The sequence below is a fragment of the Delphinapterus leucas genome, chromosome X (assembly GCF_059928025.1).
Source record: "Delphinapterus leucas isolate spDelLeu-1000000601 "Yukka" chromosome X, BTC_Dleu_Yukka2, whole genome shotgun sequence".
NCBI classification, from domain to species: domain Eukaryota; kingdom Metazoa; phylum Chordata; class Mammalia; order Artiodactyla; family Monodontidae; genus Delphinapterus; species Delphinapterus leucas.
In genome coordinates, this window is record NC_143150.1 from 91793812 (window position 1) to 91821682 (window position 27871).

General features: G+C 40.4%; 1 protein-coding gene across 1 annotated transcript in view; it reads left to right on the forward strand.

Moving 5' to 3' along the window:
- Positions 1-1334: 1334 nt before the first annotated feature.
- The window catches only part of ZNF674 (zinc finger protein 674), a 35799-nt gene continuing 9262 nt past the window's right edge, over positions 1335-27871 (forward strand). The window contains 6 exon segments of the mRNA XM_089904983.1: positions 1335-1800; positions 2552-2713; positions 3979-4047; positions 4641-4684; positions 6202-6328; positions 6637-6735. Coding sequence (XP_089761109.1) covers positions 4005-4047; positions 4641-4684; positions 6202-6328; positions 6637-6735 — 313 coding nt within the window. The 5' untranslated portion in view covers positions 1335-1800; positions 2552-2713; positions 3979-4004.

Below are 27871 nucleotides of genomic sequence, written 5' to 3' on the forward strand. Positions count from 1 at the left end.
CCTTTAAACAATCCTGACAGCCCGTTGGGATGTGCGGTCTTTAGCTATGACATACAAGAGGCCCAAAGGGCCGGTAAGTGGTGGAGCCAAGCCTTCTCTTCTACGGATCGGTAGATCCCAACAGCTGGGCGGAGTGTGGGCTGGAAGAACACCTTGGCATGTTTCTTGGTTCCTGGATGCCCAAGTCACACTAGGAAATGCTGGCACGGTATGAGCAACAACTGCATGCCCTTCGCCAGCCCCTTCTCTTTGAGAAAGCATTCATTCCTGCAGAGTCAGGATATGGGGAGCGTCTGACCAGGGCCAATGACCAGGTCTTTCTGCAGCTGGGGGTTTCTCTACTGTCCTCAGGACACTGTCATACTAATTCTATTAACTTTCTCCTGCCTCCTGACAGTGGTGTCAGAAAAACTTATCAGGTCACCTCTCTTCTGGAAATAAATAGGTTACCATCCCTAAACCTGGCCAACATTTAAGGTACAAAGAATCACAGTGGGGGGGGGGGCAAGTCCCCAGTCACGTGCCTGACAGAAAACAGACTCTTCTCCCGGGACTTCTACACAAGACTGGGACAGAGTCACTTCCCAGGAGACCTCCAGGTTGTAGATCTGGGCAATGATTCATCCAACCAACCTGGGAATATCACACATGCCACCACCTCCTCAGAGGCGAAAGGGAAAGACAGGAAGAAAGCAGTATGTTCAGATGGAAGAGTAAATAAATGTATGTTGGCTTCCATGACTGCTTTTGTCACTTGCTTCTCTCAACAGTGCCTGGCACCTGTTGGCTGTAGCACAGAAGGAATTGGGTGTACTGAGCCCAGACCCTGTCTTGCCCAGCCCAAGGAGTTCTGCTTGGTGACCAGGCAGGTACCACAAGCACACGGCACACCCTTGGTCTCTTTCCCCAGACCCCGACAGGGAACAGAAAACTTTCCTCAAGGGCACTACAGGACTTTTAGCAGGCCATGTTGCCACTGGCTGGCATCGTCAGAGAAACAGCTCTCCCCCCACTTTATGCTGTGCTTTCCAACCGGCAAAGCCCAGATTCTCCAAGGATCCCCAAGGTCCCAGAAACCGGAGTTCCTCGACTGATTTCAGGAGAATCAGGCATCATGGTTTCCTCCTCATTTGTGCATGCTGCCTGCCCTGCAGCACAACTCCCAGCCCCTCCTGCATGCTGCTTCCCCGACTGAGCTTGAACCCTGCTCCCCGACCCCTGGCCTGAGACCAGGGCCCGGCTCCGACGGTTCCACCCCGCGCCCAAGACGGCCGCGCCCATGTGCCGCCGTGGAGGCAGCAGGCACGACTACCGGTTTCTTTTTCTGAGGATCTAAAGAAAGAGGAGAGCGTGGCTTTGGAACATGGAGGGGCGGGAACTCCCCAGGGAGCACAGCAACAAGGAGGCCCGGCCGCGCGGGAGAACGGACTGGGAGAGCGGGCCTCGGCCTCGGAGGCGGCGGACTCGGATCGCCACGACAGTCCGCGCGGAGCCCGCTCGCCTCCCGCCGCCCGACACGCCTCCCCAGCCTCTCGTACGACTCGTCGCGGAAAATGCTCGCACGCTCTCGTCGCTCCATCTAACCTCAGAGGGAACCACGTCAGAATCCTTTGTCCCCGAAAGGCGCCGTGTTGCCCATTGGCTGTGTTGTCCCCGCCCCCAAAGCTAGCTCCTGCGCGTGCACAGCGCTCGGGCTCCCGGGACGACGGCGAGCGGAAGTGCCCTGCTGACCCCGAGGGCGGTGCGAGTTGACGCTTCCGGTTGTTATCTGCCCTGAGACCTCGGGTTCCTGGCGGTGGAGTAAGGAAGGGCGGAGTTGGTGATGGGCTGGATGCGGAGGTCGGAGGGGCCTTGGGCAATGAGGTCGCGCCCCTGGGGGGTTGAGTGACAGGGCCGCGGTGGTGAGGGGAGGGGGGGGCTACGGGAGTCAGCGAGTGATTGGTTCATTGCTTGATTCATTCAGCGACCGTTTCCTCAGTGCCTAGTAAATGCCGGGCACCCCTGTGTTTCACAGTAGTCTGTTCACAATAGCCCTGTGAGTAGGTACTACGATGCTCTTTGTTTTACGGAGAAAGAAAGAATAGAAAGGATGGGAAACCTAACCAAAGTCACACAGTAAAGTGGAGGGATCCTTTTTCTTTTTTCGTTTTTTCGGCATAACGTTTATGCCTTTCCAACAAACGCACCCTACATTTATCACTTTGCTGGCTCACTGTCTGTATCTCCCCTGCTAAGAGTATGGCTCCGCAAGATGGCGGAACTCTGAAGTTTTGTTCACGTAGAACAGTAGAACCCGTAGAACAGTAGAACAGGCACACAGTAGGCCCTGACCTCTTACGAAACGAATAAAAGCGGCAGAGCAGGCGGTCAGTTTCGTTCCAGAGCCCAGACCTTATCGGGCGGTAATTCAGCTCTTACTGAATGTCAATTCTTAAAACTACAGTGAGGCACTGTGCCTTCTGATGGCAAGGAAAACTTTGGGGTTTTCCTCAACTTCGCTCCATCATGGAGGTTGCTAATTGCATCGCCTGTGTGGTCATTGCCTTTCCAGGGTCAGGGTTCATAACTGAGCCCACAGCTCAGCAGCTTGACACCAGCTGATCTGCCATGGGCTTCCTTAGACTACAGAAGACCCAGCCTGAGGCCTCAGAAGGAGGTGAGCTCCTCGGGTCAGAGGCAGAGACATGGTCCTGAAGTGATGGTCCCAGCAAAGGTACCTTTGTCTTTGAATCCTTGGGTCCTGCCTCCTTAGAAATAAAATAGCTCCTCTGAGGGGAGTTGGAAGAGGAGCGCCAGCCCAGACCCCAGGGGCAGAGGGGGAAGGCTCACAGGACAGACCCAGATGCTCTGGTTAGAGGGAGGGGGCTCACAGGATAGCAGGTCCTAGAAGAACTGGACCTGCAGTGCCCTCTGTCCCTTCCTTCAGCTGAGAGAGAGCAAGGCTGACTCGGTGACTCAACTTCTAGCCACCATCAAGAGCTGTGTGATGGTGGTCAGTTGAAGCCCTATTGGAGGAGAGGGATGAAAGTTACAGACGGATGAAGGGATGCTGCCCTGCTGTAGTGCCTGCAAAGGCAGGATCAGGCTGGAAAGATTGACCACCTGCCTCACGGGACTTTCTCCACTCTTGACACATTTGTGCACATATCATTATACTTCCCTCTTGTGCCATGGGCTATTTTTGTTTTGTTTTTGGCCGCCCCGCATGGCATGCGGGATCTTAGTTCCCCAACCAGGGATGGAACCCGCGCCCCCTGTGGTGGAAGCACAGAGTCTTACCCACTGTTCGGCCAGGGAAGTCCCCTGGGCTATTTTTGGATTTGAGTCAGTCCCATAGTATAAACAACCCACTTACCTGTAGCAGAAATGTTGAATCTCCTCTACCCTGACTAGATGACCAAAGAGGTGTCTTTGGTTTGTCTGTGTGTGTGACCTTTCAGCGTGGTCTCTAGGTAGGCCATCACCTAGCTCTGCTGCCTCTCATTTTGATGCTAGTAACTGGGTCTGGGAAGTGACTCATTAAGCTGCATCTTGCTGAGCCCTGTTGTCCTGATCTTAAGGCAGGGATTGCTACGGTAGCAATGGTTAACAAAAGCTCCTTGCTGAAACTGTGTTTTGAACACCGCCAAATAAGGGAGAGCATGGCGATCAAATGGACATAATAGGAACTAAGGAAGTATTGGGGCGGGAACAGGGTGGCGGTGGCCCACTGACGGTCCGAAGGAGCCTGGCGCAAGGTCAGTGGTTTCCAGCTCCATGTGGAAGTGACCAATGCCTGGCCCTTAACCTCCCTCTACCCCGCACCTCTCCTCCCTCCTCGCCCCTCCCCTCGGCCCTGCGCTCAGCTCTGGTTTGTCTCCTTCCTCCAAACCACAGCAAGCTGTCCCTGTCCTCCAGACTTTGCTCAGGGTCTATCACCTCCAGGGCTCAGTGTGATAATAGGTGATTTGTAATAATTTCTCCTTTCTGTTTTACTAGTAAATGATATTGTGAAAAATGAAAAAATGCAAGTAAATAAAAGAGGAAAGGTGGAATTACCACTGGAAGGTAAGCAGTGTCAACGTTTTCATAAACGCCCTTCTGCACTGCTCTTCCTCAATAAATGCATATTGCTTAACAAAGGAGATCGCACTACACTTGCTTTTTGGTAACCTACTTTTAAATACGTTAAGAAATGAGAACAGGATTGCATTGCATTTTTAAAGCCCATGTGGTATTTCCCATGTTGCGTGTCTAATTTTTGATCTGAGTCCCCTTTGCTGGAGGTTTAGTTGCTTCCAAATTGTTGAATGGTGGAAACACCTACAGTTAACATCCTTGTAGCCTGTGCTTATTTATGATTGCCTTTTTACGATAAATTTCCAGTCATAGAATTCCTGAGAGAAAGGAGATGTCAGGTTGTTAATGGCTTCCGAGGAGATGTCTTTAAACACAAGTCATAAATCTGTCCAGGAAGAGAAAATAAATTGACGTGGAAAACACACAGGATCTTAGCCGTGTCCCAGGGGAACAGGCTGGAGCTACCAGCCACGTGTCCAGATCATCCCCGCTGTGGGGCAAGAGCGATTGTTATTAAGCTGGTGATGGTGGTCTCATGGCTGTATGCACTGATCTCGACCCTCCTAATTCTGCCTTCCTAGATCTCCATCCTTTGTCAGGGCAGAGCCAGATGGCCGTGTCCCAGGTGAGTTCCTAATTTACCCCCTACTTTGTTTCCAGTGAATTTGAGGCAGCAATTAGGAAATTACATTGCAGCCTTGAAAAATCTATTAGTCCACTTAGCTCTGGCTGTTTTCTGTTCAACCTGTCATCCACCTCAGATTCTCCAGTCCTTCCCCTCCTCACCAAAAAAAAAGAGAAAAGAAAAAGGAACAAGATAGAAAGGAAAAGACTTTTAAAATCTACTTCTTACTCTTGGGACTGCTCTTCTTCTTTTTTTTCTTTTCCTTCTCAGAGAAGATTGTTTAAATACATAGACTCATCTTGCTTTTTCTATTTCTTCACTTTCAGTTCACTTTTTGCTTTTTCATTATGTTTGAAATAATGAAAGTAAATCCATGTCTCATGTTCCAATATGCATAAAAACAGTATCCAAAAGATCCCTACTTCTTCTCTCCCCAGTACCACATCTTCCTCGCAGATGCCCACTGTTAACAATTTGGTGATAAGGTGCTGTAGATGCATTTACATCAATTTAACTAAAAATAGACATATATGTAACATGTGTTTTTGCACAAGTGCCATCACACTCCCATACCCATCTTGCTTTTCCCACCTGATTGTATTCTGGGTTTTGTTCCTCATCAGTACATAAAGATTATTTCAGTTCCTATTTCATGGTATAGAAGTATCATTTAACTATTTCTCTACGAATGGACACTTAGATTTTTAATTTTCTTTTTCTATTATATACAGTGCCTCATGAAGAACTTTCTATGTATCTCTTGGCCCATTAGTACAGGTATTTATGGAGAATACACCTGGAAGTAGGATTTTTGAATCAAAGGTGTTCACACTTTACATTTGCTCTTCCAAATCCTGGACTAATTGCTGCTTTCACAAAATTTTAAAGAGCAGATAATTTCTGTGTTCAACTTTTCCAGGCTGTTAAAAGGTGAAAAGGAATCCAGTACATGTTATGATGCCAGTTAACTTAAATTCAAGGAAGATACTACAAGAAAGCAAAAAGTGAAAGACCACTTTCACTTAAGAATATGGATGCCAAAATTCTAAAAACATGTTCTGAATAGAGCATTAATAAATTGAATTGAGTATTTTAAAAAGTACTCTGTGCATATGGCAAAAAATTCAAACAAAACTTTGTTCATCAAAAGGTGAAAAATAATTTTCCCTCTCACCCTGTCTTTGTGTCTCCTTCATTTTTTCATGCATTCTTCCGAAAATCATGTGTGCCTATTTATCTATCTTAAGAATCCCTTTTTCTTTTTATTTTCTTCTTTTCGCATATTACAGCACATTCTAGTCCTTTTCATGATCATTCCATTTCACTGCTCAACCCCAGGTTTTCTCACCTGTGCCCTCTTGACGTTTGGGCAAGATAATGCTGTGTTGTGGAGGGCTGCCATGTGCATTGGAGGATATTTAGCAACATCGATGGCCTCTACCCTCTAGATGCCAGTGCCCCCCCCCCACTGCCCACCTTGTTTTGACAGTGGGCTAAGGAGGAGTGTGCTGTTGCAGGAAATGTTGACCTTCAGGGATGTGTTTGTGGACTTCACCCTGGAGGAGTGGCAGCAGCTGGACGCCACTCAGAAGAACCTCTGCAGGGATGTCATGCTGGAGAACTACAGCCACCTTGTCTCCGTGGGTGAGGGACCCTTCACAGGGTGACTGGAACGCACCCCCCGGGGCTCCCTCTCTGTCGGCTGCTGCAGCTCAGGGGCGTCTGGGCCCTGAATGAATCGGGCCTTAGGCTCACGGTCAAGAATTCATAATGGCGTTTGCACCCTGTCTGTGCTGTCACCTTCTCTGTGGATGGTCTGCACTGAGGGCCCACTAGCTGGGCTCACGGGGCAGTCACCGAGGCCAGACCATCTCTGCCCTGCAAGGATGGGCCTCGGTTCCGGAATGCCTCATGTGTCAATTAGAAAGTCCTCTGTCATTTCCCCTTAACAGGATTCCTCGTGGCCCAACCAGGTAGGATCTCCAGGTTGGGACAAGGAGAAGAGGAGGCCAGGATGGCAGCTGGAGAAAGCGCAACACGGAGGTGTCCAGGTGAGCCCGTGCCGGGCCAGTTGGGCCAGGGCAAGGGGACCTGGTGGGTCAGGGAGAGCTTGGCCTCGGGGGCGCACCCAGGAGTTCTTCTCAGAAACCCCAGACCTGGGGACACAATTCGGGTCTGATGGAACGAGCTGCTGTGATAGCCACACGATGCCCCACCTGCTGCCCCTCTGCAGCCCCTTGTTCTTGGGGTTCAGACAGAGGCAGCCACTGCTGTTCTGTAGATCCCGTCTCCACCTTCCAGCATCTGGGTGGCTAGGGAGACGTGCCCAGCCTTGTCTCCTTCCTCCTCCCTCTCCTTTCTGGAAGCTGTTGGGACTTTCCCCATCTCTTGGGCATTTGTGTGTTCATCAGAAGACAAGCAGATGGAGGGGTGATGTTTCCTCTTTACTTGGCATACTGTGGGCCCTCGAAGTCTGAAACGCAGAGTCTTTAACCTCAGGGAAATTATCCTACCTGGTTTACTGGAGTTGGGATGGACAAAAAAGCTTTGCTAGTGACCTTCAGCTCCACCAGGCCAAGTACCACCATGTCCTTTTCTGCCCTCACTTTGTGGTTAAACAGTGCCCACTTCACACAGGTTTCTGTTTTCTTATTTCTCTGAGGCTCTTCCAAATCTGACTTGATTCCACCTGTTGTTAGATTCCTCCTCCTGTCAATACTTCCCTCCCACTCAATTATTTTGTCTTTTGTGTTATCTCTATTTATTAAAAAAATAAATAAACTTGAGAGCATATTACTCCCACGATGGCATGCTTCAGTGAGCAGTGTCTCAGTTCTGGACAGAGCTGCTTCTTTCCTTTTCTGTTGTTTCTTTGTTTTTTTTCTCAGGGCCCCTTATCCAGAAAGTCTTCAGACATTGGTCTTCCTCCTTTTCCCTCCCACTCACAGTGGCCACTCAGTGGCCTCTCCCGAAGAAGTCTGTCTGGAGCGCTGTAACTATTCACTGTGGTTCGTGGACCAGCAGCCTGGGCATGGCCCGGCCTCAGAGTAGAAGTGCAGACTCTTGGGAGCCACCTCAGATTGACTGAATCTGAATCTGCTTTTCAACAGCTGTTTAGAGTTTAGTTTCACAGCTGCAGCTATAGTCAGACGCAGGCCCAGCTGATCCCAGGTGACTCCCCAGCTGTCTTTCCCAGAGCCCACTCCTGCCTGGCAGATGCACCCTGTCGCTCAGAGCCTCCACAGTTTTGCTGGCGTGTGCACCCACCTCCCTGTACCTTCTCCCAGGGACTTTTTGGGCTACAATTCCCTCTTTATTGCTCCGTCAATCCCGTATCTGCTGCCCTGTAGAGATTCATCAGGGTTTCTTGTCTGGTAATGGCATGCCTTATCATGCTTCCAGTGTTTACAGGAAGGAGGAAGCAAACTCAGAGGCACCTTCCACCCTTTGAGTCACATTTCACTTATATTACAAGCTGTATTATATTAAAAGTGTCACATGCACATGTTCAGTCTAAGTCTGCAGAACATTATGGAGTACAAAGTAATCTCGGTGCATTCCCAGTCACACCTCCAAGCACAGCTTGTTTTCAAGGTTTTTGTTTTCAATTCCTCTCATGTGCATCTCCATAGGTCCAGCGTATACCTACACATCTGCATTTCTGGAGCTCTCAGTTTTCTCTCCCCTCTATGAAAAAATAAGGACTTACCTCAGTTACACAGCCTTCTGCTCCCCTGTTCTTCTCAATGTTTATTAAATTTTTATTTTTTGTTTCTTTGTTAGCTACATTTGTAACTTTAAATAACATAGCTAAACTTCTAGGTTTGCATTCCATTTGGTAACTTTTTTAAAACCTAGCCAAGTGCCTGTGGCTTTTTTCTCTGCCTGGAACACAAACCCCTAGAGGCGAGAGCCTGCATCTTATTCTCATTCATCCAGGCGGGGGGCTGGTAGAAGCACTGGATAAGTATTGCTTTCATTGTTTTGGACCGGAGCAGAGGAAGGAGGTTTGTTATTCTTCCACAGCCCAGTGGTGAAGAGCTTGGGCTTTGGAGCTCACAGCCTGGATTCAGATTCTGGCTTCTTCACTCACAAGCTGTCACTTTGCACGCGTGGCTTAGCCTTTCTCTGCCTGTTTGTAGAATGGGGCTAATGCTAGAATTTACAGGATTGTCGGAATTTAATGAGTTGATGAATGTATAGCACCAAAAAGGGTGCTTGGAATAAGGGAAGTTCTCAATATATATTATCACTCTTTTTATTATTGTTATTAGCCATACGGAATATTTTTTTAAACGTAGTGGTCGTCAACTGGAGGTGTATCACATAGTGATCTGTGGAACCCTTGGGATACTCATGAGTAGGCCCCACCCTCTAGAAATTGTTTCAGAAATCTGGGGTAGGCCTAGTTATGCACGTTGTGAGTAACACCCCAGATAGTTGTGAAGCCCATGTCTAGTTCAGATTCATTGCTTTAAATGTCCGCTGCGAAGGGTTCAAAGGACTGGGAGACTTAGCAAGGCCATCACCTAGGAGCACAGGTCAGGTGGGATGGAAAACAGGAGCGCAACAGCTTGGTTCTCTTCCCCCATTCCTCCATTCTTTAAGCTACTTCAGGGCCTGTATTCTCCTCTGGCCCCTGGATGAAATCTCTGACAGGTCTCATAAATTCTCTGGTCATTCTGAGATAATAAAAATCTTCTATCAAGATCCAAGTATCAAGAGTAGCCTCACTGTCATATTTATTATTTTAAGTTTGTTGAGCTTTTCACAGAAAGAACTTTTACCTTTGTTAATTTTCTCTATTGTGTGTTTTCCATTTTCCTTTTACTTTTATTTCTACTTCTACTTCTTTGAGCTTACTTTGCTGTTCTTTATCAGCTCCTTTTTCCCCCAACATTTTATTATGAAAATTTTCAGACAAAACAAGCAAAAGAATTATGGTTTGAACATCCATATAATACCACCTAGATTCTACAATGAATGTTTTGCTATATTTTCTTTATCTCCTATTTGTGTACTAATTCCTCTGTTGTTCCATCAATCTCCCTTATTTTTTGTGTGGGATGCATTTCAAAGTACGTTGTGGAGATCAGTACACTTCACACCTAAATATTCCCACAGGCATATCATTAACTAGAATTAAATATTTGTTAGTATTTTTTCTATCCTTAATACTTAACAGGTAGTTTAATAAAAGGAAATGCATAAATAGCACAATATGATAGCGGGTTGTATATGGTAATGTTTTAACGTAATTTCCATATGCATTTTCCATGTATTGTCATGATATATTTATTCTGATGTAACTGCATTCTTTTCTTTAAAATGAGGTTTATTGAGGTATAATTTATATACCATGAAGTTCACCTCTCAAGTGTACAGTTCTATAGGTTTAACAAATATATAGTCATTTAAACACCACCACAATCAAGATATTGGACATTTTCATTCCCCCTAAAACACTCCCTTGTTCCCCTTTACAATTAAACTTCTCCCCTACTCCCACACCTGATCTTGTTTCTTCTTCTAGTTTTGTTTTTTCTAGAATGTCATATAAATGAATCTTAGAGTATGCAGCCTTATGTATCTTGCTTCTTTCATTTACCTTAATGCTTTTTAGGTTCATCCATGTTGTGACGTGTATCAGCAGTTTGTTCCTATTTGTAGCTGAGTGGTACTCCATTTGCTTATCCATAGACCAGGGTATGCACTTTTGAATTTTTTCCAACTTTTGGTTATTATGAAAGAAGCTGGTATGAACATTCATGTTCAGGTCTTTGTGTGGACATATATTTTCTTATTTCTTAGGTAAATATCTAGAGTGGGATTGCTTGGTCATGTGGTAAGTGTATGTTCAACTTCACAAGACGCTACCAAACTGTTTTCCAGTGTAACTGTACCATTTTGGATGCCCAGCAGCAGCATATGAGAGTTCCGGTGTTTTGCTACTTTGCCGGCACTTGGTATTATTAATATTGTTAGTCTTTCTTTCTAGTAGCTGTATAAGAGTATCTCATTGTGATATTAATTTGCATTTCTCCAGTAACTGATGTTCAGCATCTTTTCATGTGTTTATTTGCCACCTATACATCTTTGGTGAACTGTTTCTTGTAATTTGTTGCCATTTTTGTTATTATTAAGTTGTGAGAGTTCTTTATATATTCCGGATGCAAGCCCTCTATCAGCTATGTGTTTTCCAAGTTTTTACCCCCATGCTGTGGCTTGATTTTATCTTAACAGTGTCTTTCCATAAAAAGATATTTTTAATTTTGATAAAGTCCAGTTTATCAAGTTTTTCTTTTATGGTTCATGCTTTTTGTGCCCTATATAATAATTCTGTAACCCAAGGTAACAAAGATTTTCTCATGTTTTATTTCAGAGGATTTATAATTTTAGCTCTTATATTTAGGCCTATGGCCAATAATGAGATGGATATTTTTACCTGGTATGAGGCAAGGGTCATTGTTTTTCTTCTTTATTTGGCATATGCATATTTAATTGTTCAAGCAGCATTTTTGGAAAGACTGTCTCTTCTCCACTGATTTACCTGGGCACCCTTGTCAAAAACAGTTGAGCACATAAGCGTTGGTCTACCTGCCAATACCACAGTGTCTTAATTACTGTAGCCTACATTAAGTGTTCACATCAGGTACTGTGAGTCTTCCAACTTTGTTCTTCCTTTTCATAATGTTTTGGTCCTTGATATTTTCATATAAATTTTAGAGTCAGCTTGCCAATTTCTGCACAAAAGCCTACAGGAATTTTGTTTGGGATTACTTTGAATCTGTGGGTCATTGAAATACTAACAATATTGAGTGTTCCGATTCACAAACATAGTGTATCTCTCAATTTATTTAGGTCTATAAAAATTCATCTCAGTAATATTTGGTAGTTTTGAATGCATAGGTCTTGCATAGGGAATGCAACTGCAATTTAAATATTTCATTTTAAACCTATCTATTTGCTTTTTGTCAATATCTCCTTTGTTTTTTGTTTTTTTTACTTTAGTGGTTGCTCTGGGGATTAAGATATACATACTTAACCCTTTCACCACCTGTAGTTATATTTTAACTTTTCAAGTCATATGTAGAAGGTTTACAGTAATATAGGTCTCTTACCTTCCCTCCTTTATGTTATAGGTTTTCATATTTTAAACTGCTCAGACGATGTTATAATGTTTGCTTTCAACTGTCATACATACCTTAAAGAATTCAAAAGGAGAAAAATAGTCTCTATATTTACCAGATATTTTACCATTTCTGTTGATCTTTATTTATTCCTGAAGTTCCACGTTTCCTTCTGATATGATTTCCCTTCACCCTGAAGAAGATCCTGTATCATTTCTCTTAGAACAGGTCTGCTGGTGACAAGATCTCTTACTTTTTGTTCTCCTGAGAATTTTAAAATTTTGTCTTCGTTCTTGAAGAATATTTTTGCATCAGTGTAGAATTCTGGGTTGACATTTCTTTTCCTTTAGTATTTTTAAGGTGTTCCATTATCTTCTGGCCTCCATTGTTTCTGATGAGAACCTCACAGTCATTTGAATCATTGTTTCCTCATATGCAGTGTGCTTTTTTTTTTCCTGGCTATATTCAAGATGTTTTCTTTAACTTTGCATTCCAGATATTTGATTGTCATATTTCTGGGTGTTTCTTTGAGTTTATGTTGTTTCTGGTATGCTGAGCTTCTTGAATCTGTCAATTTACGTCTTTCTCCAAATTTTGGAAGTTTTTTGGCCGTTATTTCTTCAGACCTTTTTTTCTGCACTAGTCTCTTTTCCTTTGAGGACTCCAATGACATGAATGTTGGACCTTTTGATATTGTCCTAGGAATACCTGTTGCTGTATTTCTTTCTTTTATTTTTCCCATTTTTTTTTTGTCTCTACTCCTCACCTCGGCAGGTTGGATCATTTCTGTCAGTTTAACTCCAAGTTCATTGACTCTTGCCCCTGTCGTCTCTGTTCTGCTCAGTTCATCCCATGTGTTGTTTTTGTTTGTTTGTTTTTAATTTCAGATATTGTCTTTTTTAGTTCTAAAGTTTCCATTTCTTTTTTTTTTTTTTTTACAGTTTCTGTATCTCTGTTGAGAACTTCTGTTTATCCATTCATTTCAAGTGTGTTTGCCTCATAGAGCTTAGTTTCAACAGCTGTTTAAATGTCTTTGGTATTTCCAGCATCTGGCATCTGTTATCTTTTCCCTTGAGAATTGGTCACATTTTGCTAGTTGTTTGTTATGTTGAATGATTTTGGATTCTATCTTAGATAGGGGTGATAGTTTTGTTCCTTTTAATCTTTGTTTATCATGTAATAAACCTAGTTAGATTCAAACCACTAGTTTTGTCTTGCCTTCTGTGGGTGTTGATTCCGGTTGGTTCGGTGTTCAAAGCCTTTGCTGTGCTTGTTTGCATCTGTGTTGTGTATGCACCATTTGGGGGTTAATTTGAGACTTTAGTCTTGTGTGGTGGTTTAAGTCTTTGTGCAGTTTTCAGAGCCTTTGCTCTCCTGTTTTACGGTTGTCTCCATGCATTTCTCACTCAGGTGTTAGACTTGAGCTGTGGTTGAAATCTTAGTTTTGTTCAGTTCTTAAAGCTTTGGTGTGAGGCTTTGCTTTCCCTTGTACACACAGCTCTTGGATGAGCTCAGGACTTCTGGAGTTTTGTATGCCATTGGGACAAAGTCTTGTGAAAAAAGAGCAGGGACAAAAAAGAAACTCACTGGTGTATGGGCTGCTTCTCCACTTTTTGACTCACCTTCAGAGTCTACCTGCTTTTTTTTTTTTTAACTTGTCAGAGTCCTAAGTAGCTGCTTTATATATTTTGTCCAGAGTTTTTAGCTGCAATAATCAGCAGGAGACAGGGGCTGTAGTAGACATACTCCACTGTGGCTAGAAATGGAAACCTTGATTTCATTCGTTCTTGCTTTTATCTTTATTATTTCTGTTTTTCTGCTAGTTTGAATTTAATTTTCTCTTTTCCTAGTTTCATAAGGTAGAAGCTTAGATCACTGATTTGATAGCTTCCCTTCCTAATATAAGCATTGTGAATGCTATGACTGCCTCTAAGTACTGATTTAGCTGTTTTAGCCTCTGTATTTGTGGTATAACTGACATACAAAAAACTGCATATATTTAAAGTGCATAATTGGATAAGTTTTGACATGCACACACCCAAGAATCCATCACCACAATCAAGATAGTGAAGTCATAGAGTGAGCTAGGAAGTATTCCATCCCCTCTTTAGTTCTTTGGAAGAATTTGTATGGAATTGGTGTTATTTCTTCCTTAAAAGTTTGATAGAATTCCCCAGTGAACTCATCTGGGCCTGGGGTTTTCTTTGTGGGAAAGCATTAAACTACAAGGTCAATTTCTTTAATAGATATTGGGTTATTCAGATTATTTCTTCATGAACAAAAACTTTGGTAACTTGTCTTTCAAGGAGTTTGTCCATTTCACCTAAGTTGTCAAATTTATTGGCATAAATTTGTTTACAATATTTCCTTATTATCCTTTTAATTTCTGAGGGTGTGTGGTAGTCTCATTTTAGTTAAAAAAAAAAGTCTAATCACACGTAGAAGTGAAAACTATGAACTTCATTTAAAGGGAAATCTCTCCCCCAGCTAATGCCTGCTTCAGTGCTTCAGGCTGGAGTTTTTAGTAGCAAAGGAAGCATGCTCAGCTTTTTCTTTCTTTACTCCCCCTCACTCCCCTACACAACAACTAGGCCATCTCTGGCTCCTTGGGTGAAGCAAGTGAGGAAGGAAGGACATACAAAGGACAAAAACAGTTTGCCCTAACTGATAAAGATGTCATCTGATATCGATGCCCTCAGCATGTGGCAGATTTCCAAAGACTGATTCTTCCTGTCCCTGGCATGTTTATGGTTTCCTTGGAGACGTCCCAGCTAGGAACCTTGACTGCAGTTTCCTCAATATAGACAGTGCCTCTTTTCCAACAAGTTATTTAATATATCTCCTCCCCACCCTTACCCTGCAGCACCATTGTATACTTCCAATCTCTTTTTGCTGAGGTCACCTTGATATTAGCAGAAAGCTCTCTCTCCAAAGTAACCCAATCCTGTTCCTATCCAGAGGGTCCACATCTGGCTTGTGGAGTTATGTGTGTGTGGTGGGATCTGCACCTTGATCTCTTCACCCCCCATGCAACCTCTTTTCTGTGGTCACAGACTGCCTAACCCTGCCTGTCACCTGTAGAGGTTTTCTAGGTGCAAATCAGGTGCCAAGTCCCCTGCATCCCCAAAACTCTACTGGGCGTATATCAAGCAAGTTGTCTCCTTGAAGATTTTCTTACTAGATTAGGGCTGAGGCTAATGTACTCCTCCCGCCCCTATTTTTAGAGAAAACGCCACAGCTTTCCAATAGCTCTCTCTGAAGAAAGTTTCTTCCTCAGCTTCTTCAACCTTAATACTCATAGTTTTAAGGTGTCTGTTACTGCTGAGGGACATTAAGTGGTTTTGGCCTACTCATTTTAAGTCCTGCAAAGGCCTCTGGACTGGGGAAGCACTTGGTAGTATTTTATTACCAGCCTTTGAAACAAAAAGAGTGGGGTTTTAAAAATGTTTTTATTTTCTTGTGATGAGAACATTTAAAAAATTGTTTATAAAACAATTTCATAATAGATTTTTTAATTGAGGTATAGTTGATTTACGATGTTGTGATTCAGAGATACATATATACATACATATACGCATCCTCTTTTATATTCTTTTCCATTATGGTTTATCACAGGATATTGAATGTAGTTCCCTGTGCTATACAGTAGGACCTTGTTGTTTATCCATTCTATATATAATGGTTTGCATCCGCTAACCCCAAACTCCCACTCCATCCCTCCCTCACCCCGCTTCCCCCTTGGCAACCACAGGTCTGTCCTCTGTGTATGTGAGTCTGCTTCTGTTTCGTAGATAGGTTCATTTATGTCATATTTGAGATTCCACATATACGTGGTACCATATGGTATTTGTCTTTCTCTTTCTGAACCTACTTCACTTAGTATGATAATCTCTGGGTCCATCCATGTTGCTGCAAATGGCATTATTTCATTCTTTTTTATGGCTGAGTAGTATTCCATTGTGTGTATGTACAATATACATACTTCTTTATCCATGTGATGAGAACTTTTGAGATTCACTCTCTTAGCAACTTTCAAGTATGCAATACAGTATTATTAACTATAGTCACCATGATGTTACATGGGTTTTAATAAATATCATGTTAAACCAATTCCCTAAGAGCATGGATTGCAGCTGGGTTGGCAGATGTAGCTTCTCAAACATCTGAAACTTCAGCTTTTGAACAGGAAGTGTCAATGTAAAAATGCAAAGCTCTGTAACCTTATGCAGCCATACTGATGATACAGACAATGTATGACTCAGACCACTGCTGCCCAATAGAACATTCTGCAGTGATGGCACTGTTCTTTCTCTCTAGAATTGTAGTATGGGCACACTCTTTACATTTTGGTAATCTGTTAAGTATGAGTTGGTATCTTATTATAATTTTCGTTTCCCTGATTATGAGTAAAAGTATTTGTCATTTCATATTTGGTGTTGACTGTTTGGATTTCCTCTTCTGTGACTTAACCTGTGCATACCCTATATTTGTGTTTTTGTTGGGGTGTTTGTCTTTTTTGATTTATATAGATTCTTTTTTTTTAACATCTTTATTGGAGTATAATTGCTTTACAATGGTGTGTTAGTTTCTGCTTTACAACAAAATGAATCAGTTATATATATACCTATGTTCCCTTATCTCTTCCCTCTTGCGTCTCCCTCCCTCCCACCCTCCCTATCCCACCCATCCAGGCGGTCACAAAGCACCGAGCTGATCTCCCTGTGCTACGCGGCTGTTTCCCACCACCTATCCACTTCACGCTTGGTAGTGTATATATGTCCATGCCACTCTCTCACCTCGTCATAGCCTCCCCCTCCCCCTCCCCATATCCTCAAATCCATGCTCTAGTAGGTCTGTGTCTTCATTCCCGTCTTACCCCTAGGTTCTTCATGACCTTTTTTATTCTTTCTTTCTTAGATTCCATATATATGTGTTAGCATACGTTATTTGTTTTGCTCTTTCTGCCTTCACTCTGTATGACAGACTGTAGGTGCATCCACCTCACTACAAATAACTCAATTTCGTTTCTTTTTATGGCTGTGTAATATTCCATTGTATATATGTGCCACATCTTCTTTATCCATTCATCTGTTGATGGACACTTAGGTTGCTTCCATGTCCTGGCTATTGTAAATAGAGCTGCAATGAACATTGTGGTATATGACTCTTTTTGAATTATGGTTTTCTCAGGGTATATGCCCAGTAGTGGGATTGCTGGGTCATATGGTAGTTCTATTCGTAGTTTTTTAAGAAACCTCCATACTGTTCTCCATAGTGGCTGTATCAATTTACATTCCCACCAACAGTGCAAGAGGGTTCCCTTTTCTCCACACCCTCTCCAGCATTTATTGTTTCTAGATTTTTTGATGATGGCCATTCTGACCGGTGTGAGATGATATCTCATTGTAGTTTTTATTTACATTTCTCTAATGATTAATGATGTTGAGCATTCTTTCATTTGTTTGTTGGCAGTCTATATATCTTCTTTGGAGAAATGTCTATTTAGGTCTTCTGCCCATTTTTGGATTGGGTTGTTTGTTCTTTTGTTATTGAGCTGCATGAGCTGCTTGCAAATTTTGGTCAGTTGCTTCGTTTGCAAATATTTTCTCTCATTCTGAGGGTTGTCTTTTGGCCTTAGTTATGGTTTCCTTTGCTGTGCAAAAGCTTTGAAGTTTGATTAGGTCCCATTTGTTTATTTTTGTTTTTATTTCCATTTCTCTAGGAGGTGGGTCAAAAAGGATCTTGCTGTGATTTATGTCATAGAGTGTTCATGTGTAGTCAGTATCTTTTCTTTATCTTGGTTATTGCTGGTGTCTTTTTAATAGAAGTTTTCATTGTAATTAGATTGATCAACTTTTTACTTTGTGCTTTTTGTATAATTTTATGTAACTTTTTTCTGACTGAGCTCATAAAGATGTTGTCATATAATTTTCTTCTAAAAGTTTCAAATTTTGCTTTTTATTTTCTTAAAATCTGCCTGGAATTTATTTTTATATAACTCGTGAGGAAGGAAACTATTACATCACCTTATTTCCCCACGTGGACATACACTTGTATCATGCTGCATACTGAACCCTTTCAACAGTGGGTTGTGATGCCCCTTCAGCTACAGGTCAAGGTCCATATCCATGTGGGTCTGTTCCCAGGCTATGTTGTTCCATTGGTCTGTTTGTCCCTTTTCCATTTGCACGTTTTTATAACTTTATTCTAATGAGCTAAAGTATGTAAAGCACTTACAAGTGCCTGATACTGAGTGAATGCTATTTAAATGTCAACTGTTACACACACCATTCTTACTGTTACTGATGTTGTAAATAGTTGGTAGGATGATTCTCCTTATCTCTTTGGACTCTTTGGTCTTCAAATAGGAATCATAGGATTCGTTTGTGAAGTTCCATGGAAAACTAGTAGGGATTTCAATTGCAATTGCACTGTGTTTGGAGATGAGTTGGAAGTACGTTGGGGTTTGGTATCTTTACTCTATTGAATTTTACCATCAGTGAACTCTTATTCAGCCTGTGTTTTCTGCCATTTAGTAATGGTTTGAACTTGTCTTCAGGAAGTGCTTGCACATGTTTTATTAAATCTGTTCCTAGATACCTCTTAGGTATGATTGCAGTTGTGTTTGGGATCTTTTTTCCTATTATGGTTCCTAATTAGTTAATACTAATGTATGACAATGCAGTGATATTTATATATTCAACTTGTGTACAGAAACCTCTCTGAATGCTTTTATTAATACTAATAGTTTTTAGATTCTCTTGGGTCTTCTGTGTAAACAATTATCTTCATAAAAACAATTTTGTATTTTCCTGTCCAATTATACATTTTCTTTTTCTTCTCCCATTCTATTAGTCAGGGCCTGTATTACAGTGTTTTAGATACAGTGATAGCGAATTCCTTGTTTGTTTCTGATTCTAATGGAAATAATGATGAAGACAATGCTAGAAATGTAATGATAGTCAATGTGTGAGCACTTGCTGTGTGCCACAAATGCAGCATTCTGTGTGCTTTGTACACATTACAGAGTTTAATCCTCCAAATGACCCTGTAAAGGAGACTGGTTGTTATCCTTATTTTATAGATGAGAAACTGAGGCACAGAGAGAAAATGTAACTTCTAAAACTTTCACCATTAAGTATATTTGCTGTGGTTTTTTGAAAGATACCTTTCATCAAAAGCTCCTTTTATATCCCTAGTTGACTAAGACTTTTTTTTTAACATCTTTATTGGAGTATAATTGCTTTACAATGGTGTGTTAGTTTCTGCTTTATAACAAAGTGAATCAGTTATACATATACATATGTTCCCATATCTCTTCCCTCTTGCATCTCCCTCCCTCCCACCCTCCCTATCCCACCCCTCTAGGTGGTCACAAACCACCTAGCTGATCTCCCTGTGCTATGTGGCTGCTTCCCACTAGCTATCTATTTTACATTTGGTAGACAATGGAATATTACTCAGCCATAAAAAGAAATGAAATTGAGTTATTTGTAGTGAGGTAGATGGACCTAGAGTCTGTCATACAGAGTGAAGTAAGTCAGAAAGAGAAAAACAAATACCATATGCTAACACATATATATGGAATCTAAGAAAAAAAAAGGTCATAAAGTACCTAGGGGTAAGACGGGAATAAAGACACAGACCTACTAGAGCATGGACTTGAGGATGTGGGGAGGGGGAAGGGTAAGCTGTGACAAAGCAAGAGAGAGGCATGGATATATATACACTACCAAACATAAGGTAGATAGCTAGTGGGAAGCAGCCGCATAGCACAGGGAGATCAGCTCGGTGTTTTGTGACTGCCTGGAGGGGTGGGGTAGGGAGGGTGGGAGGGAGGGAGATGCAAGAGGGAAGAGATATGGGAACATATGTATATGTATAACTGATTCACTTTGTTATAAAGCAGAAACTAACACACCATTGTAAAGCAATTATACTCCAATAAAGATGTAAAAAAACAAAAACATTAGTTCCTGTAAGAAAATAGTTTTCATTCAGAGTTTCATTTTATTACCTTAAAATAAGGAGTAATATAATATTGATTTTCCTGAGAAAGAATGTCTATGAATATACACAAAGTTTTTGCCAAAGATCTAGAAGATGAAAATTATATTGTCTAAATTATTTTGTCTTATTTCTGGTTATTTAATTTTTTTTCAGCTTTATTGAGATATAATTGATATACAACCATGTATTTGTCAACAGATGAATAAACAAAATGTGGCATATATGCACAGTGGAATATGTTTCTGCTTTAAAAAGGAAGGACATTCTGACACAAGCTACAACATGGGTGAACCTTGAAAACATTATGCTAAGTGAAATAAGACAGTCATGAGAGGGTAAATGCTATATGATTCCACTTATATGAGGTACCTGGAGTAGTTAATAGAGACAGAAAGTAGAATGGTGGTTTCCAGGGGTTAGGGGAAGCAAGGAATGAAGAGTTGTTGTTTAATGGGTACAGAGTTTTGGTTTTATAAGATAAAAAAAGCTATGGTGATGGATAGTGGTGATTGTTACACAACAATGTAAGTGTATTTAATGCCACTGAACTATATACACTTAAAAATGATTAAAATGATAAATGTTATATTTATTTTACCACAATTAAAAATAAATAAGAAAAAAATCATGAATGTGTGTTATATTTTCTGAAATGCTTATTTTCTGCATCTATTGGGAAGATAATTTTTTTGTCCTTTAATCTATTAATGTGGTGGATTATATTAATAGATTTTCTCATGTTGAACTGTTCTTGCATTCCTGCACTAAACTCTACTTAGTTGTAAAACATGTTTTTAATAAATTGAATTCAGTTTACTCATATTTAATTTCAGAGTTTTCCGTTAATGTTCAGAAGTGAGACAGATCTTAGATTTTCTTTTCTTGTACTCTACTCTTACTCTGGTGTCTATGGTTATCCTAGCTGCATAAAAGAGACTGGGTGGTACTCTTCCCTTTTTTTTTTTTTTTTTTTCCTAGTTTCTGAAGCTGCACTGACTGAAGTATACCTGTTCTTAGGAGTTTGATAGCAGTCATCTACAACAACATCTGGATAAGAGGCCCCATTTTAGGGCAAGACTTTTGATTACCTAGTGAATTGTATAGTTATTTAAAATAATTACTGATTTATTCATGTTTTCTGTATCTTCTGTCAATTCTGGTCATTTTTTTAGACAATTATGTTTCATCTGAGATTTCAAATTTACTGACCCAAGGCAGTAGTCTCTTTTGATTAAAAAAAAGTTTAATTTTTATCAAATTAAATCATGCCCGAAGTTTAAAGAATAAAATAAATGTGATAAAACTATAATGAATGTCAAGGGCATGATAGTGTACTTGGTCTTAGCCAAAAGGCTGAGAAGCAGTCAGGGCATGACAAACATAAAAATTCAGAATAGTGATTATCTGAGAAGAGAATGAAATGGGCACATGAAGAACTTCAAAGGTAAAAATAATTTGTTTTTTAATAAGTGGTGGATGCGCAGATACTTTTTGGTATCTCTGTTCTTTATAATTTACATATATCTTACAAAAATTATTTAAAATTTTCTGCTATGGAAGATGAAGATTTAGCTCACTTCATTGTTTTTGCCACTCATACACATACAAACACACAAAGACTTCTTTTTTGAATGTTTTTTTTTCTTTTTTATTGAAGTATAGTTGATTTACAATATTATATTAGTTTTAGGTGTACAACACAGTGATCTGATATTTTTATAGAATACTCCATTTAAAGTTATTATAAAATATTGACTATATTCCCTGTGTGTACATTACATCCTTGTGTCGTATTTATTTTATACCTTGTAGTTTTTATCTCTTAATCCCCTGCTCCTATCTGGCCCCTCCCCCTTCCCTCTCCCAATTGGTAACAACTAAATTGTTCTCAGTATCTGTCAGTCTGTTTCTGTTTTGTTATATTCATTTGTTTTAGTTTTTAGATTCCACATTTAAGCAAAAACACGGTATTTGTCTTTCCCTGTCTGACTTATTTCACTAAGCATAATACCCTCCAGGCCCATCCATGTTCTTACAGATGGCAAAATTTCATTCCTTTTTATAGCTAAGTAATATTCCATTGCATGTATGTGTGTGTGTATGTATGTATGTGTGTGTGTGTGTATCTTCCTTATCCATTCATCTCTTGATGGACACTTAGGTTGCTTCCATGTCTTGGCTATTGTAAATAATGCTGTTATGAACATTGACATGCATGTATCTTTTCAAATTAGTGTTTTTGTTTTCTTCAGATGTATACCCAGGAGTGGAATTACTGGATCATATGGTAGTTTCTATTTTTGACTTTTTGAGGAACCTCCATAGTGTCTTCCATAGTGGCTGCACCAGTTTGCATTCCCGCCAACAGTGTACAAGGGTCCCCTTTTCTCCACATCCTCACCAACATTTGTTATTTGTGTTCTTTTTGATGGTAGCCATTCTGACAGGTGTGATGTACTATGTCAGTGTGATTTTGATTTGCATTTCCCTGATGATTAGTGATGTTGAATATCTTTTCACGTGCCTGTTGGCCATCTCTATGTCTTCTTTGGAACACAAAAACTTCTTGTTCTCCCATGTTCCCAATATGATTATACCATAAATTTGGTTTACATCAGTACTACTGTTTATAATATAATGACCATATAAACACTATAGACAGCTTAGCCATGTAGTCATCTATGATTAATTTACCTTTTCTGCATAACTTTTAGTTTCCTTTGGTTAAAAATTGTCTTGTTTCTTTCATTTGCTTCTTTCGCTATGTACTTATCACCAGTTTAACTTAAACATGACCAGTTGTCTAGAGTGATTCTGAATGCTTTCAGAGCTTCAAGTGTCCCATCAATGTCATACCCCTGAGTTTCTCTGGAGGCCTCTGACCACTTCCTTCTGGGTGGATTATCCTCATTCCTGTTTGCTCAGCTACCATCCTGACATCTCTTCACCATCATTCTGGGAATTCCCTCCACTTTCTGCATTGTTGGATTCCTTCGTTTGCTTTATGCCATGCCTTTTTCCACATTTCACTGGAGCACATTCTTCCAGTACTTTCCTAAGAAAGAATGTAGGTCCATGGGAGGTAAATTTTTTGAGATTTTTGAATATCTGAAAGTGTTGAATCCTCATCCAAGATGGAGAGTTGAGCTTGGTTGGGGTAGAGTTCTAGGATGGACATTTCTTTCCCTTAGACTTTTGAAGGCATTGTTCCATTGTCTTCTGATTGTAATTTTCCTTTTGAGAACTCTGAAGCCTATTCTGATTATTGATACTTGGTATCATTTTTTTTCTATCTGTAAGCTTGTAAGATTTTTTCCCCTTTATTTCAATGCTTGCTGACATTTCTTCATGTGTCCTAATAGGGGTTCATTTTCACCCGCATTGCTGGGCACTTGGTAGAGGAGACAAATCCCCGCAGGGATAGTTGCTCCTTTCTCGTGCAAAGCCAAGATGCTACAGGGCTAGACAGCTGCAATTCAAGTCCAAGTGGCAAGTAAGGCTTTATAGAAAGCCCTTTTCACTTTGTCTGTGGGAGATTCCAAATTGACCCACTAAAAATAGGCACCGCCAGGCATCTAGTCACCCAGAAGAAAATCAGGTGTTCAGTGCCCCAGGCAGGCAAAAAATCATCTTATCAACATAGGGAACATTCTACAATCTGCATTCCCAAACTTCAGGCAGGAGCCAGGCCTGACATGTTAACACTTTGCTGCACATTACCTTTACTGGTGCTGTTTATTTCTTCATGGGGATTGGTGTTACCATATACTGTCCCTTCTTTCTTGGAGCTGAGCTCCAAGTTAGGTCAAGTAATGACAGCACTCTGGAGATGAGGCTTTTGGTGGAACTCCCTTCAGTTGCTGTAACAATGCCAGTTTTCACTGCTTCCGGACCACAGAGCTGAGGAGCCAGGGGTTTGGGGTGGAGGTGGGGGTGGGGGAAAGTAGCACCAAGTGGAAAACCACACACTTGGCTGCTCTTAGTGAGGTTCACTGGTTCTTCTTGAATAAATGATTTTTAATCTGTTGTGTGCCTTTGGTTAATTTCCAAAGTCCTGAAATGACAGATTTTGATAATTTTGCCAGTATTTTCATTGCTTTTATGGGGAAGAGGATTTACTAAGGTCCTCACTCCACTGTTCCAGAAGCCCTGCCTTAAGGCATTTCTCTTAAAACTGCAGAAAAGTATAGAAAATCATAGTTATAACAAATACCCTTGTAGTTACCTCCCAGAATTAGCAAATGCTAAGATTTTGTCATTTGGTGGTGGTGGTTTTGTGTTTATAAAAGAAATAGAGGTTTACAATTAAAGGTGAAGCCTCCCTTTTCCTCTCCTGAATCCTGCTCCCTTCATTCCCACCCCAGGCAAACAATATCATGAATTTGGTGCGTTATCTTTCTAACCCATGTTTTTAAACTTTTACTACATAAATTTGCATCTGTAATCAATATAGCATTCTTTTTTGTAAATTTACCAGATTAGTGCTCTAGAACCATAGGGGTCTTTCTACAGCTTTCTTTCAGTATTCAGTGTTACCCTTTGAGTTTAGCTATGCTGATATGTTAGATTTAGTTCATTCATTTTTCACTCCTGCATAGCATTCCAACATCTGAGTATCACAGTCCATCAATCCAAGCCTCTATTGCTGGACATTTGGTTGTTTCTAATATCTTGTTGCCATTCTTGTACATGTACATATTTGCAGAATTTCTCTCTGGTATAACTATAAGTGGAATACATAGTAGGGTATATACATTTTCAACATTACTAGATGTATAACCTTTTTTCTGTCATAAATAGAATCAATTTGCCTTGTATATTTAAGAGTTTTGCATCTATGTAAGTGAAATTGCTTTATAATATTGTCATATTCTGTCCTTACTTGCTTTTGGCATCCAGGTCATTCTGTTTTGTATAACATAAGCATTGTTTTACCAATTTTCCTTTGGTTAAGTGCCAAGTATATTTCTATGATTTTATTTTCAACATTTCTTTCTTTTTGCTCTAATTGTCTTTTGAAAACTTATAGCTGATTTTTAAAAGTACAATTTAATACGGTTGGCCTATAATTAATGGGATTAATATTTATTGTGCTACTACTTTATTTGTATTTCTTATTTTATTGTATTTTCTAGATATCCTGCTTTTCCTTTACCTCTTTTTTCCTGCCTTTGCTGGATTTTCTTTACCTTCCCCCCTGCCTTTTTCCCCTTTGGTCATTTTCCTCCTGAATAATTCAACATTAAGCATTATTCTTAGCAGGCTTTGTTTGTGGCAAATTCTCTGTCTTTTCTTGTCCAAAAACATCTTTATTTTGTCATCTTTCATTGCAATAATTTATCTGGGGATAGAGTTCTAAGGTGACATCTTCTCTTAGGACTTAGAAAATATGTAACCTTTTGGCTTCTTTTTTAGCTGATGAAATCTATTGCTGACCTAATTGTTTCTTTATAGGTGATTTTTAAAATTTCTTCATGGTAGCTTTCAATACGTACTTTCTTAAAGTCTTACAGTTACACAGAACTGTGTCTAGGTACAGATTTGCTTTTATTTACCACACTCAGGACTCTGGACATTTAAGAGTAGGATACATGCCTTTCTTCCATACCAGGAAACTGCCAGTCATTGTTTCGTCAAATATTGCCTAGATTGGGGGTCCCCCAAGACCACTACCACATTCAGAGATTCTCGAGAGGGACTCCCAGGACTTGGCATCTAGTTGTATTTACAGCTAAAATTTATTACAGTGATATAGTAAGGATATACAACTAGAGCATAAGGGAAAAAGACATTAGCAGAATCTGGAGGACTCCATGTACAGGGTTCCTTATGCTCTCTCCCTCCCACCTAGGGTCACACAGGGCACACTTCTCCCAGCAGTGAAAGTGCAGCAACATGTGTGTGATGTTTATGCCCAGGGAAGCCCATTAGAGACTCGGTCAGCGTCCTCACATCACAGACTGCCTAGCACATACCAAAATTCCAGACCCCCAGAAGGAAAGGAAATGTTCTGCTTAAATCACATTGTTTGTACAAGCAGCCATATCAGTTAGGCAGTGGTGGGGACATTCCTGAACTCCAGATTCCCAGATGGCAGCCAAGGGCCAACCTTGCAAGCTTCCCTGTCTAAGTATAGCAGTCTCAGGGTTGCTCTGTTAACCCGTTTCTTGGCATATTGCCCCCTTTCCCTTTTTCTCTAGTCTTCCATTTGGATTTGGTATTAAACCTATTTTGGAACTTATCATTTCTCTATTTCTCTTACCATATTTCCATTGTTAGCTCTTCATGCTGCATTTTGGGTGATATCTCAAGATCTGTCATCTAATTTGTTAAATCTGTCTTTATCTGTGACTAGATAGAAGTAGTAGTTAGAAGTTCAACTTCTATCTACTGTTCAACCTCTTTATTTAGAGTTTTTAAAATAATGCCTGTATATAATTTTCCTAGTTTTTTCCCCCATAGTCTAGTTCTTACCTTATTTCTTTGAATAGTTGAAATATATTTATTTTGAAGTTCACATGGTTCTACTAGCTACAGTTCTAGGAATGGGAGTATCTTTAAATGTATCTGCTGATTCTCTTTCATGATGGGTCATTTCCTTGTGAAGTTATTAATTTTTTACTGTGAACTCTTCAGTGAAAATTGGTATTCCATAGATATCCTGTGATTCCTAAGCTATAAAAACATAATATATCTTTTGGAAAGCTTGCCACTACTAGGAACCTACTAATACAGGACCAATTTTTAGTTTAATTTTTCAGCTTATGGGCTCTGTACTACACTTATAATCATATGGATTGAGTTACAGAACTAGGCTTTTGATTTTTTTAAATTTTATTAAAGTATACGTGATTTACAATGTTGTGTTTAATTTCTTCTGTACAGCAAAGTAACTCAGTTATACATATATATTCTTTTCCATTATGGTTTATGACAGGATATTGAATATAGTTCCCTGTGATATACAGTAGGACCTTGTTGTTTATCCATTCTATACATAATAGTTTGCATCTGCTAGTCCCAAACTCCCAATCCATCCCTCCCCCGTGCCCCCTCCACCTTGGCACAGAGACCCTGGAACAGATCACAAGTCTGTTCTCTATGTCTGTGAGTCTGTTTCTGTTTCATAGATATGTTCATTTGTGTCATATTTTAGATTCCACATATAAGTGATATCATATGGCATTTGTCTTTCTCTTTCTGACTTCACTTAGTATGATAATCTCTAGGTCCATCCATGTTGCTTCAAATGGCATTATTTCATTCTTTTTATGGCTGAGTAATATTTCAGTGTGTGTGTGTGTGTGTGTGTGTGTGTGTGCAACATCTTCTTTATCCATTCATCTGTCAATGGACATTTAGGTTGCTTCCATATCTTGGCTATTATTAATAGTGCTGCTATGAACATAGGCGTGCATGTATCTTTTCGAATTATACTTTTGTCCAGATATATGCCCAGGAGTGGGATTGCTGGATCATATAGCAACTCTATTTTTAGTTTTTAGAGGAACCTCCATACTGTTCTCCATAGTGGCTGCACCAAGTTACATTCCCACTAACAGTATAGAAGGGTTCCCTTTTTTCCACATCCCAATGCAGCTTTTGTCATTTGTAGACTTTTTAATGATGGCCATTCTGACCGGTGCGAGGTGGTACCTCATTGTAGTTTTGATTTGCATTTCTCTAATAATTAGCGATGTTGAGCATCTTTTCATGTGCCTATTGGCCATCTGTATGTCTTCTTTGGAGAAATGTCTATTTAGGTCTTCTGCCCATTTTTTTTATTAGGCTGTTTTTTTGTTATTGAGTTGTATGAGCTCTTTGTATATTTTGGAAATTAAGCCCTTGTCGGTCACATCACTTGTAAATATTTTCTCCCATTTCATAGGTTGTCTTTTCATTTTGTTTATGGTTTCCTTTGCTGTGCAAAAGCTTATGTTTGATTAGGTTCCATTTGTTTATTTCTGCTTTCATTTCTATTGCCTTGGTAGACTGACCTAAGAAAACACTGGTAGGATTTATGTCAGAGAATGTTCTCTTCTAGGAG